Source organism: Macrobrachium nipponense, chromosome 3 (genome assembly GCF_015104395.2).
Source record: "Macrobrachium nipponense isolate FS-2020 chromosome 3, ASM1510439v2, whole genome shotgun sequence".
Taxonomy (NCBI): Eukaryota; Metazoa; Arthropoda; class Malacostraca; order Decapoda; family Palaemonidae; genus Macrobrachium; species Macrobrachium nipponense.
Genome location: NC_087202.1, coordinates 52367373 through 52381142, shown reverse-complemented (window position 1 = coordinate 52381142; position 13770 = coordinate 52367373). Strand labels below are relative to the sequence as shown.

The following is a 13770-nucleotide window of genomic DNA, read 5'->3' as shown; positions in this document are numbered from 1 at the left end:
TACAGACATAAACAACTGAACTTGAAACAGCTGCTTTGCTATGAACAACCGATTTGGATAACAACAGCTGTTTTGTTTACATTTCAACCATCGTATGATTAGTAAATATTTACGATAGTTTCTGTATATATTTGTGTATAAAAAGACCTGTAAAACTTGAAATTCGCCCCTAAAAATTATGGATCTTCTTATACTACCATTCTAAAAATCAAACCTTGAATTTTATGTGATGTTTATTGGTAGGCTAGCCTCAGCCTCGGTGCAATAATAAATAAAATTTTGGATTGCATAGAACTGCTTAGAACAATCCAGTCATATGAATGATAATTATTTATATATACAACAATTACTGTACATTAGACTAACCTCTTTTCCTCCATTTCTTTATCCCATCTTGTTAAATGCTACATAAGTTAAAAGAAATGAGAATGATAAAAGTATCATTAGTGATACATACTATACTTGTTGCATAGATGTGTACAGCGATACACAAATGACTTTAAGTAGAATAGGACTGATATATTTTTATTGTCCTTATTTGCCATGGAGAAAAGATTGGCAAGGAAATATACTGCCAAACTTAAGCTGCAAGTTGTGGCTGAAGCTGAGAAAACAATGTTCAAGCTACTAATGACTAAAAATTATCGTGCATCGGCAACATGGATGAATCTCTTAACAAACTTCACATGCCATCAAACTTGACTATAAGTAAAGAGAGAGAAGTATTTTCATCAAAACTAGCGAGCCATAAAAGATCACATTTTACTGTTGTTTTAACATGTATGGCTGATGGGATGAAACTTTTCTCCATTATTATCTTTAAATTGAAATGATGCCGAAACAAAAATTCCCAAACGTTATCATTGTCCACATTCACAAAAACCTAAACAATGCAAATGGTGTATGATCACTATGTTTGTATCTTATAATACAATAGTAATATGAGAATAATGTAGTACATACATTCTTATTGGTACAGTGAATTAAAGTATAACTTTTCAAAAGATCCATGGAAAAAATGCATATGCGCTATGTTTGTATTTTATATTTTGATACTAATATGTGAATTTTACATATGCTAATTTTATATCTCATTACGATGCAACCCCCTTCAAATTAGGTCTTCAATATTCACATGATACACAAGTATATACAGTAACCAAAAGCTAGCCAACACACAAATGGTTTTGTAATTCAGCAGTCGTCTTATACTACAGACACGTGATAAATTCATGAAAATTTCCCATAATTTTATACCTTGTCTTATCTAAAGGTCATCTTATACACAGAATTATACGGTATGTTACATTGACGTTAAGTAGAATAGGACTGATATATTTTTACATTACAGTGTACCTTTATTTGTTATGGAGACACCAAACATGTCAAAATTACTATAAATTATTGTCGATCAAAAACATGGATGAAACTCCCCTAAAACTTTAATATGCCATCAAACTCAACCGTAAATAAAATTGGAGAGAAAAGTATTTTAATTATAACTACTAGGCATGAAAGAACACACTGTACAGGTAGTCCACCCTTACAGGTGGCATTAGTTAACAGCGATCTGGTTTTACAGCGCTTAATCTAGCAATGCCATTAACTGGATTTTCGACACTAATCTCTGGTTAGCAGTACCAATCCTTTGATTAGCAGTGCCAATCTATGGTTAGTGGTGCCGATCTCTGGTTAGCGGTGCAGTTAAGTGGGTTATTAGTGCTGTTATCACCGATTTTCGGTTAGCAGCACTTGACCAGGAATGGAAGCTATGCCGTTACTGGGGACTGCCTACTTTTGTTTTAACGTGTATGGCAGATGGGCCAAAACTCTCCCCCTTGGTTATCTTCCAACGTAAACTGATGCCTTAACAAAAATTCCTGAATGGTAGCATTGTCCACACTCATGAACCTAACCAATGCAAATGGTGAATGATTGCTATACATATTTGCATTCGATAATAAAATAGTAATAGTACGAGAATACTGAACATACAATTTTATTGGGTTCAGTGAAGTAAAGCACAACTTAAAAAAAAAAAAAATTCAAGGAAAAGATGCATACAAGCAGCCCTCGGTCAACGACGGTTTGTGTTCCTGGGGGGCTGACTCTCAGTGAAAATCGATGCTAACCGACATTCAAAAGTCTACGGGCATCATAATCCCCCATATGATGCTCTAAACATGTTAACGATGCCCTGAGTGTCATGGCCACATATTTTGCTCAAATATGTAGAAAATCTTTAATGAAAATGTGGAATTTCCTTTGCCTAATCATTTACTATGGTCTACATGGCAGTTCTACAAATCTTTTCTGTCAGATTTGATGAACTTACTGGTAAATCTTGCCTAGTGTGAGAGAGAGCTGAGAGGAGAGAGAGAGATTCGAATGCGAGATAGATGAGAGACGAGAGAGAGAGTGAGAGTTGAGAGCGAGAGAGAGAGAAGGGAGAGAGAGAAAAAGGAGAGAGAGAGAGAGAGAGAGAGAGAGAGAGAGAGAGAGAGAGAGAGAGAGAGAGAGACCTTTTTCATCATGCTAACGTTTCCTCCATCTCTTTATATATCATATCTTGTAGTTAGAAAGTTAAAAATGCAAAAGAGTAAGATAAAAGTATCATTAGCAACACTATAATGGTTGCTTAAATGCTACAGCCATACACAACTGAATGAAAACAGTTGTTTTGCTACAACAACCAAACCAAATCTGATAAAAACATTTTACTTGCATTTCAGCCATCGTACGATAGTAAAAAATTACAGTAGTTATGTTACAAATGATGTTAAATAGAATAGGACTTAAATATTTTTGCATTATACCTTCATTTGCTATGGAGAAAATAATGGCAAGCAATATAGTATTGCCAAATTTAAGCTGCAGTTTTAGCGGAACCTGAGAAGAACAAAATAAAATGTTCACACTGGTAATGGCTATAAATTATCATGCATCAGCAATGTGGATGACACTTGACCACAATTAATAGTGGAGTAAAAAGTATTTTAATAAAAAATACTGGCCATGAAAAAACACATTTTGCTGTTTTCACGCAGATAAAAGATAAATACGTAAATCTCATTATTATGAAATAGTAGAACGAAAATAACGAACGGAATCTGTTTTTCACACAAAAAATGCTCCTGACACTATCTAATAACGAAATAAAATAATCAAATTCACAACATGGCGTATTTAAGTCATAGTTCAAATTAAAAGCACTTCATATAATAAAAAATAACCTGGTCCCATATAAATAGTTTCTAGAGATCTATTTATGCTAAATGGAAGCAAGAAAATCACTCTGAAACGAGATAAATAGGGCAAAATAACCCTTACCCTGCCCTCAGCTAATCTTTCCAAACCAAAACATAGATTGCTTTGTTTGTATTTTTAATACTATACATAGTAATATGAGACTACATGCATATTATTGGATACAGTGAAGTAAAGCATAATTTTTAAGAGCCATGGAAAAGATGCATATTTGTTATGCTTGTATTTTATGAGGGTCTCTCGCCGTTCAGCAAAGTACCGAAGTACTGATAACCAAACAGCACCATCTATTAATGAAAAAAATAACTAAGTTTAGTTCACGTATCTAGGTCAATTTTCAACTTAAAAATATATTTCATATAAAGAAAAATAACCTTGTCACATATGAACAAAGTTTCTAAAGATTAATTTACACCAAATAGAGGCAAGAAAATTGCACTGGATCGAGTTAAATACGGCGAAATAATCTTACCTTCGCCCTCAGCTGATTTTTCCAGACCAAAACATGATCGGTTTACTTGCATACTTTAGGATACAATAGTAATATAAAACTACATACAGTATTATTGGATACGGTGAATTAAAGGATAACTTTTTAAAAGAGCCAAAGAAGAGCAACATAAAACCGGATTGCCAATAACCGGGGACTGCCTGTATAAACAAAGGACCTGACCAGCATGTTACTAGACTAACTGATTGATTTAATGTTCTCTGCCACTAGGACGACTAAGGTCACTGACAGTGATATAATTACCTAACCCTTACTGGACAGGTAAATACAGTAGTACCTCGAGATACGAAAGGCTCAACTTACGAAAAATCCAAGTTACGAAAGCAAAGACGAAAAATTTTACTGCTTTACATACATAAAGTTTTCAAGATACGAAAGGTTTCTGAAAGTCCGAGATTCGCCCCATAACAATTTTGAAACTCGCGCCGCACGCCGCCATCTTAGTTATTGTAGACTCGCCACCATCCTCCTGCTCTCCCATTGGTTCCTGATGCTAGCCAAGCTATGAGATCTTTCTCTCTGATTGGACAGCATCCCTTCCATCATGCATCTTCTATACGTACGTGTTGGCGTGCCTTAGCTCGGCCACTTCGCACCCGAAACTTTACAGTACGCATTCGGCATTCATTCGCTCCAACGATTTCGTTTAGTAACGTAAATTCGTTAGTGATTTCGTTGCAGTACATATTATCGTGTTGTGCGAAGACTGTATTATTACGTATTTGTGTAACTTTACGTAAATTAACGTAGTCATGGGTCCCAAGAAAGTTGAAATTCACGGAAAGAAGCGCATGCTGTCTCTGGAGAGACAGATGGCGATCATAAAGAAGTACGAAGCTGGTATGCGATTGAGTGTGATCGCAAAGGAATACGGCCGTAATACGTCGACAATAGGCACCGTCCTTAAACAGAAGGATGCCATCAAAGCAACTACACCATCGAAGGGCATCACTATTTTGTTCAGCAAGAGGAGCCATGTGCACGACGAGATGGAACGGCTGCTCCTCGTCTGGATAAAAGACAAAGAAATCGCTGGCGATACAGTTACAGTAACGGAGACGGCAATCGCTCACAAGGCCAGTGCTATTTTCGGCGATTTGATTGCGCAGGCGGAAGACAACGGAGGGGAAGGGACTTCAACGCAAACCCCAGAGTTCAAGGCTTCGCATGGCTGGTTCGAGAAATTCCGTAAACGGACTGGCATCCATTCGGTGGTGCGTCATGGGGAGGCTGCCAGCTCGGACACGAAAGCGGCCGAAGCATTTAAGAAGACTTTCGACGAGATGATGACCAAGGAAGGCTACAGTTCTCAGCAGGTTTTCAACTGTGATGAGACTGGCCTTTTTTGGAAAAAAATGCCTCGTCGGACGTACATCACGGAGGAAGAGAAGAAGCTACCCAGGCATAAGCCTATGAAAGACAGGCTTACGCTCGCACTTTGTTCGAACGCCAGTGGGGATTGCAAGGTGAAGCCCCTACTGGTGTATCACTCCGAGACTCCTCGAGCCTTCAAGGCCCACAAAGTGTTGAAGGAGAAGCTTCCAGTGATGTGGAGGGCTAATGCAAAAGCCTGGGTAACGAGGCTTTTGTTCACCGAGTGGGTAAATCTGTGTTTCGGCCCGACTGTGAAGAGTTTTTTGCAAGAGAAGCGCCTCCCCCTGAAATGTCTGCTGTTGTTGGACAATGCCCCTCCCCACCCTCCTGGCCTCGAGGAACATATCCTAGCGGGGTATTCCTTCGTTAAGATTCTCCTCCAGCCCATGGACCAGCAAGTGATAGCAAACTTTAAGAAGCTGTACACGAAACATCTTTTCAAAAGATGTTTCGACATCACCGATACCACAAACCTCACCTTGCATGAATTTTGGAAGGAGCATTTTGACATCGTCATATGCATCCGACTCATCGACCAAGCATGGCAGGAGGTTTCGAGGCGAACCTTGAATTCCTCGTGGAGGAAACTCTGGCCTGATGCCGTATCTGACCGAGACTTCGAGGGATTCGATGTGGGCGAAGCTGGTGCTGCTGAGTCCGAAACAGTTGACGATCCCGAAACTGTTTTGGAACCAGATCTTGACGAGATCGTTGCACTCGGTAAGTCCATGGGGCTGGTCGTCGACGAGGACGACATCAACGACCTTCTCGAAGAGCACCAAGAGGAGCTTACGACGGATGACCTGAAGGAGTTGGAGGCCATGCAACATAACGTCGTTCAAGAGGAGTTCTCCAGCAGCGGCGATGAAGAGGAGGAGCCTATGACAACGGCAGAAATTAAGGAGGTCTTAGCCGCTTTTCATAAAGTGCAATCGTTCATAGAAAAAAGACACCCCGAAAAGGCTCTCACAGGTCGTATGCTTGTGCAGTTCGATGACGTTTGCCTGAGTCATTTCAGGAACATTGTCAAAAGCAGGCAGAAGCAATCTTCCTTGGATAGTTATTTTTTAAAGAGGCCTTCAGCATTAGCAGGAGTAAGCAAAAAGGAAGAACCAGGTGATAAAAAACAGAAAGTTGAAAGCAAAAAGGAAGAACCAAGTGATGAAAAACAGAACGTTGAAAGTGGTGATGAAGTTGAAATTCTGTATTAAAAAAAAAAAAAAAAAAAAAGCCTATGTACTAAAAGTAAAAAAAAAGTTAAAAAAAAAAAAAAAAAAAAAAAAAAAAAAAATGTACGTAATTTTTAGATTTTTGTAAGTTAAGTGTTACAGTTTTGTTAATGTTTTTCGTAAATTTTATTTTTATAGTTTTCCTTAAATTTTTTATGTGTTTTCGTAAAGTTAGTGTACGTACGTTATCTGCCGTTTGTCCTCCTCCTCCTCCTCCTCCTCTGCCGCCACTTTCGGAGATAGCCTCACTCGAAAGGTAAGCTTCGACATTTTACATTACAGTAATAATATTTCTTGTACACTAATTATACACTTTATTTACAGGTTTGGATTTTTATTCTTAATTTAGGTACTGAATGGTCCAAATTGTTGTAGTATTTCATTGTTTATAGCTCAATTTAGCTTTATTATGAAATTTAATGGGGTGTTTTTGGAGGGCTTGGAACGGATTAGCCATTTTACATGTAAAATGTGTTCCAAGATACGAAAAACTCATTATACGAAGGCCGCCTCGGAACGGATTAATTTCATATCTCGAGGTACTACTGTATATCAATATGCAGCTCCTCAGGCTGGGTAAACTTTGAGGTCGGCCAATTTACGAAAAAACGCATCGATGGAAAGAGGAAGATATGCAAACGTACATGGTAAAAGACAAAAAATTCTACAAATTTTCCCTACCTTCCATGAGAAGTTGAAAATGACTATTTGCAACTCCTTGTGGGGCCTCTTTACAAGACAGTCGTAAATTTTACCAACTTGTATATGTTTTTTCTAATAAAATAATTTATTTTATTTTGTAAAATTATCCATCTATCATCCTGGAAGTTCTTGAGGTTTGAGTAATGAGGAAACACAAAGAAACACCAAAACTAACATCTACCAACAAAACACTACTTGCTGGTAATGAAGAACCCTGAAACAGGCTAAAATTTTTGCAAGAACTTGGGTAAAAGAAAAACAGAGTTGAAAATAAAAAAATAAACTGGCATGGATTATCAAGATGAAAAACAAAATTAGAGCTAAATTTGGCTACATCTAGTTAACAGTTACTAACAAATAGGCAGACTACCAAAAAGTGAGCCTTATATAACTGGTAGCCATGGACCACTGGCACCAATAGGCAGTACCTGATTATCAGTGGGGGTTCCATTTCCAACGGGTTGATAATAGGCAACAAATCGCTGATAACCGAAAATCATGATTTTCGGTGCTTATTGGCATTGATAAATGGTTAATGGCACCTCTGTTAGGCTGGTATTAGCGCTGATAACCGGAGGCGCCAATTTTGAAAATCTGCGCTTAACAAGCACCATAAAACTGGATCGCCAATAGCACAGGGACTGCCTGTACACAGTCTTGCCAACCAGTCAGAAAACAATAGTTTTTTTTCACCTGTGAATGAAGAGACTAGGATTTTTAATAGCTGAGAATTGGGTTAATATAGATGGCAGATTTGTTGGTTTAGAAAAGACATTGACTTAATTTTTTTTATCTAGTTTTTTCAATATCACAATCTGTAGGAGCATGTTAGTTAAATCCCTAGCCTTTTGGTATATCCCATTAGAATGCATGCCAATTACAAAAACTAACAGTAAATGAGCAACATTTCTTTAATCAAATACCTTACTACAAACACAGTAATGTTTTATTTCCAAGAGCACCAATGCAAAAATATTTAATAATTTGGTTCTAAGAAGTAAAAAATTACAAAATTCTCCATAACCTTAGGATTTTCCCCAATATTCCTATGCCTACATACCTGTATGGATAATACTTTCACTACTCAACACACTCAGATTAGTAAATCCATCCACAAAAGCCACAGTTGAACTGTACCACACAAAATGCATCTAAATTACAAGAGTTGTGATACAAAACACATCACAGGGAATGAAATGGAAAAATAATCTAAGGCACTAACCTTCTTCCTCGTCACCATCAGACACTGGCTCCTTCAGATCTGGAAAACCCAAGGCGGAAGAATAAGGCATGCATACCCTTCATATATAATCTTTAAAAGTAGAGCATTGCAAAATGAAAACAACCAATTAGGCACCGAAAAATTGTGAAAAAACGACTACATGTGCAGCTTTAGATGAGTGAATAAAAGCCCATATTATTTGGCAACTGTCTACTGTGCCAACAATTTACTTAGAACCTTAATTAAGCATGCATTAGTTTAAAATAAACAAGTGTATGCCATTCAAATACAGAAAGTCATCTTGTATTTTTAACTTGCAAGCATATGCAGATTTCAGTATAAAAAAACCTAAAACAGTGTATTCATAGACTTTAACAATAAAAAATTGGGATACAAAATATAATCCCAAAACCTAAATAAAATGCTTTACACTATTTAGATAACCGTTTTACCTTTATTTTGGTCATTCAGTAAAATGAAGCTTCAAAATACAATACAATGTGATACATTAAAAAGCAAAAAAGCATTCCACAATTTTGAGTCAAAATATGGTCCCATTCCAAGAATAGTTTCCAACTGGAGTAGATGGCAACAGAAAACATATTATGTACTCATGTTGTTGGGAGGTAACTGTAGTTACAAGAATATAAAAAATTCTGGCGAGAGGCAATTCATGAAAAAAACTGAGGTACAAGGATTGCAAGATCTGAAAGAGACCAGGAAATAAGGTGTAAGCCCATCCATCCACAGAATCTAGATATCCAACTGCAAAAAATAGAGGATGACAATCATCACACATTTTAATGTGGCACTTCCCTTTTGGGAGTTGAGACACCTGATGAGTTTTTAGTCTCATCTGCCTGGTCCAGATCCTGGTATGTGGCCCAAATTAAACACTAGGTTAATATTTTTTTTTCTTTTAATGCTGAGACCACTAAGACTGGCAATCCTATGCCCTTTTTCTGATCAGGCCCAAAAAAAGTCACAAGGAGGAAGATGATGAACACGGACTATCATCTCTGAGATCAAAGTGCTTCTAAGGCAATAGAAGCAAGAAAAGAATTCCAGGGTTTGGCAATCATGGGAAAGAAAGTCACTAAACTGAGCAATCTCAGAATTAAGGACCTTAGAGAAGGAACACTGCCATAAAAAGCCCACCATGTGGTAAATGGAAAAGACACCGAGAAAAGATACATATAGGTAAAGCCACTGGTTAAGATGAAACTGCTTTGGTTAGTAAAGGAAAGAAACATAAATAAGGCCAAACCATTTTAACCTTTCATGGACGGATACCCTCATTTAAGTAGCAATAACAGGTTTTGGGTGGTGGATGGATTCACTCATGGTGAGCATCAATATTACGAGCCATAAATTTTGGGGAATGGGGCAAGAAAGAGGTTCCATTCCTTCTATAGCCCATAAATTCACTAATAGCAACTTTTAGACTGGCTCAGCTCGCCAACTATGCGGCTCAAACCTTAGTTGTGTACTTGACTTCTGGGAGACGTACGTATTGCCCCTCTCTCTCACATGATGTCTTTTTATATATTTGCTCATAAATATACCCAGGGGTTGCTGTTGGTTTTAGTTCTTATCTTTTATGATAGTATGTTAATTATAATTGTAATTTTGCAAAGAAAAGTGCAAAGAAATATTAGAAAAAACATGTACAGTGGACCCCCCGTATTCGCGTTCTCTGGATTGGCGGATTTCTCTCGGGAACGTTTTCCCGCATTATTCGCAGAAAATTCGCGGTATTTTACTATAAGAAATATCCACAAATTCCTGGGTTTTTTTTTATCAATTTCATCATAAAATGCACTTTTTGTGATAAAACTATTAAAAAAACCAGGTATAAAAATTTTTAGTGGGTTTTTCTTGAGTTTTCACTAACAAAATAGGCTGTTATTACCATTTTTATAGGGGTTCCAAACATTTGCAGGTTCTAACTATTCACGGGGGGGGTCTGGTACACATCCCCCGCGAATACAGGGGAGGGGGGCCACTGTATAATCCAAAAGTTACTGCATCTTCAATCTCAGTAAGTTTACGTGAATATTTTACACCAAATATACTCAGAATTTGTTACTGACTTTAGTTCTTTTCTGTTTTGATATTGTGTGAGCTGTAATTATAATTTTACAAAATAAAATTATTTATTAGAAAAAACATGTAAACTTGGTCAAATTTATGCGTTTCTTGTAAAGGAGGCCCCACAAGGATGGTAAATAATCTTTTTCAACTTCTCATGGAAGCTAGGAAGAATTTTTTAGAATTTTTTTTCTTACATCATGTGTATTTGCATATCTTCCTCTTTCCATTAATGTGTTTTTTCTTAAAGTGGTCGACCTCAAAGTTTTCCCGGTCTATGGTGCGGCATGTTTTTTTTTTCAGCCCAGTTCTTAAAGGCTAATAGCAAGAATTAAAAATTGCATGTATAATAAAAACAAAATATCTAACATATTCAAAACAGTTAAAAGTATAGCCCTCAATTTTGTCAACAAATGAGGATATCAAGTAGATCTGAATTAAACTGCTTAATCACTATGCAGATATGGATCAATATTATTTTCTTCCAACTTAATCACACACCTATAGATATGAACTTTGGTAATGAAATTATCTTCATAATTATGAAAAACAAGTATTTATAAAGTACATACATATGCTATGCTAGTATTCATTCATTACTTTTATCACACTCCAGCTATTAAAAGTTGCAGAAAAAAAAAGAGCTATACATTTCTCATATACAATGTAAAACCAATACTACAATAAGGCAGAAAACCCACTCCCATGGGGTTTGCTATGTGCTGTGACCATTATATTTCAACGAAGTGTCTGTCTGAATCTGGGATACACTATTTATGAGAAATGTTTATGTTATAAATTACATTAACAAGAATAAAGCAATAAATATATAACCAGAGGACTTTCTGTATTGCAGAATTTGATAACTAATACCTTCAAAGTTAGCAGTGATGCATAGATACCAAAATGCAAAACCTCTGAGATTTGATGTTACTACATATACTATAAACCCCGATCTATTAATATATGTGCCATTACCCATTAGAAATAAATTATAATTGTAGCTCCACAATTTTTCCTTTAAATTTTTGGTTGATACAAAGTGTTTATAGTAATAAATACAATTTACTAGTATTCCTACTTATTAATAAAACCAGGTAATTTTCTAAATAAACCATGCAATTTTAGAACTTGAACATAATCATTTGCAAATACATTTACAGTACTCTACACCATTCATCATCATCATCATCATAGGCATTCTTTTGTCAGTTTTTCTATTCGCATAGTTAGCCATGCAATGAGTTCTGTCTACTCTCAGTATCTCGCACTAATTTTATTTGAATTTCTACCATATCTGGGTCATCACTAATCCACACTGCATGACTGGGACAGAGGCAGGGAAAAAAGCCTTCGCTGGATTCGAGGACTTCTGCATATTATGTACTGGCCTCCAGTAAGAAAATGAGGCATTAGCTTCATTCCTAGCATCCTTACAAGACTTTGTTCTCCTAGTACCCTATCTAATGCTTTTTTCACCACCTGTTCCCCTTCTCTTCAAGTCATACATCCAAACCATCAATATCTTTGAAACCTCAGTCTATTTTATAGAAAATGAATACCAAATCTCTGCCACCTCCTCATCTGTAATATCTTCCCCATGACGTCTTTTGTCACAAATTTTCAAAATTTCCTCAACTATCTTTGTTAAAACCTATCATGTACTTTACTAAACTTTACATTATCAAACAATATTCAACTTGATTTACTTTCATTCATTTCTTTTGAGTTTATTACTAAAAAATCTTCCTAATTATCAACTTAATTATTTTAAATAATAACTGACATCACATTAACATGTGGAACTTATTTTTCACAGTAGGACAACCATACATAAAAGCCACAGGTAAATCCAATGATGAACAGAAGGCAGCTCCACAGGCTAAATAACACATGCAGGATATAAACTTCAATTTACATATGCAAAGGGAAGAATAATGTAAGCAAAAACAAACAAGATTCTTATGAGAAAATAGCTAGTCCTGCTGGTGCTACATAAAAAAAAAAAAAAAAAAAGGTCACATAATTGAATCAAACACCTCATAAATATGGAAACCTTCTCATTTCTGTAGTAGCAGCAATGAATACAATTCTCTTGATGAAATGTTAATTAACTTTTGATTTCCAAAGTTCACTGAATTTTGGCTGCTCACTACTTATTTTTTTGAAGAACAAGAAAATATCATCATAAAGCATAAGACTTAGCAGGGTTCTTTTGATTAACCAGTGGGTTACAAGTGATAGCTCAGGCTATCCTGACTTTCAAATGTCATCTCCCAAGAATTCTAAAAGGCAAGGAATATGAAAGTTACTAAATCTTATTATTTATTGTATTTGAAAGAAATTATGCTTACTTCACAGAAAATCAGTATTTTCTGCAAAATAATACTATGAGAAACTTTGCTTTTCATGATTAATATGCACTTAATAGGTTAAGTGCATCATTGACTTCCAATCAACTTTATTATACGAGACTGAAATATGAATTAGAGCTACATGGCCTAGCACTGAAGAAAACACTTAAATTTTCTTTTCTTTAGTGTGAGTGTGTCCTTGAAAATCTGCTCTTTACACAACCAACAGGCCCACTATTTCTAATGTGACTAAAAGAAAAACAAGACTATAAGAATCGGGTACCAGATAAGTAATCATCAGCCATTCAAACAAGTGAAAATCAAAATAAGATACTGAACATAAACAATCAATACATCTTTAAGTATATATTAAACACACTTTAGAAAACCTGGAACAAGTACACAAAACGAACTGCATCAAATTCTAGTTTAATCCTCTACTCTGTACAGCAAAACGTAAGCCTGTTTACATTACAAAATACAACCACAGAAAAATTACCATTGAAACAAAATTTTGAACAACCATTCGACACCACATTACTTATCTATACAGAAGTACTGTATATTACCAATAGAGATTCAAAAATCAACCCTTAACCAGAGACATTCACCATCACAAAACCAAGGATGAATAACTTATGGACAGGGTTAACAAAAGCTGATTCAAAGACAAAAATAAAAACCAGTAAAAACCTGGTCCTTTTAAGGACTATGTCAACCCCTACCAATATCATCCCACCAAAGTGTTGGAGGAGGTGCTTCATCCTCCGGGTCATTGGACGGCTCACCAAATAAGCCACCGTCATCAAGATCTACATTTAGAGGCTCCTTATTGTTACTGCTCGATTCCTTATTTTTAACCTTACGGGCATGTCGAGGGGGTGGCATAGGACCCAGAACCTCAACAACATTGTCGGCATCCTCACCATAAATATTGCTGAAAGCCTCGTCATCACTCAGAGCATAGATGTCCACCATCCTTCCAGCCACTGCAGACCACATGACAGTTCATTAAAGCAA

At 36.3% G+C, this 13770-nt stretch overlaps 1 protein-coding gene across 7 annotated transcripts in view; it reads right to left on the bottom strand.

The window, feature by feature from the left end:
- Positions 1-13770, bottom strand: part of LOC135221777 (pleckstrin homology domain-containing family F member 2-like) — a 117883-nt gene that overhangs the window by 29934 nt on the left and 74179 nt on the right. For 4 of the 7 annotated variants that reach the window (XM_064259611.1, XM_064259607.1, XM_064259609.1 and 1 more), the window contains exons 7-8: positions 13476-13739; positions 8306-8344 (exon numbers count right to left, since the gene is read on the bottom strand). In XM_064259611.1, coding sequence (XP_064115681.1) covers positions 8306-8344; positions 13476-13739 — 303 coding nt within the window. The remainder of the gene's footprint in view (positions 1-8305; positions 8345-13475; positions 13740-13770) is intronic. The other 3 variants (XM_064259613.1, XM_064259614.1, XM_064259612.1) reach the window with 2 other exon arrangements.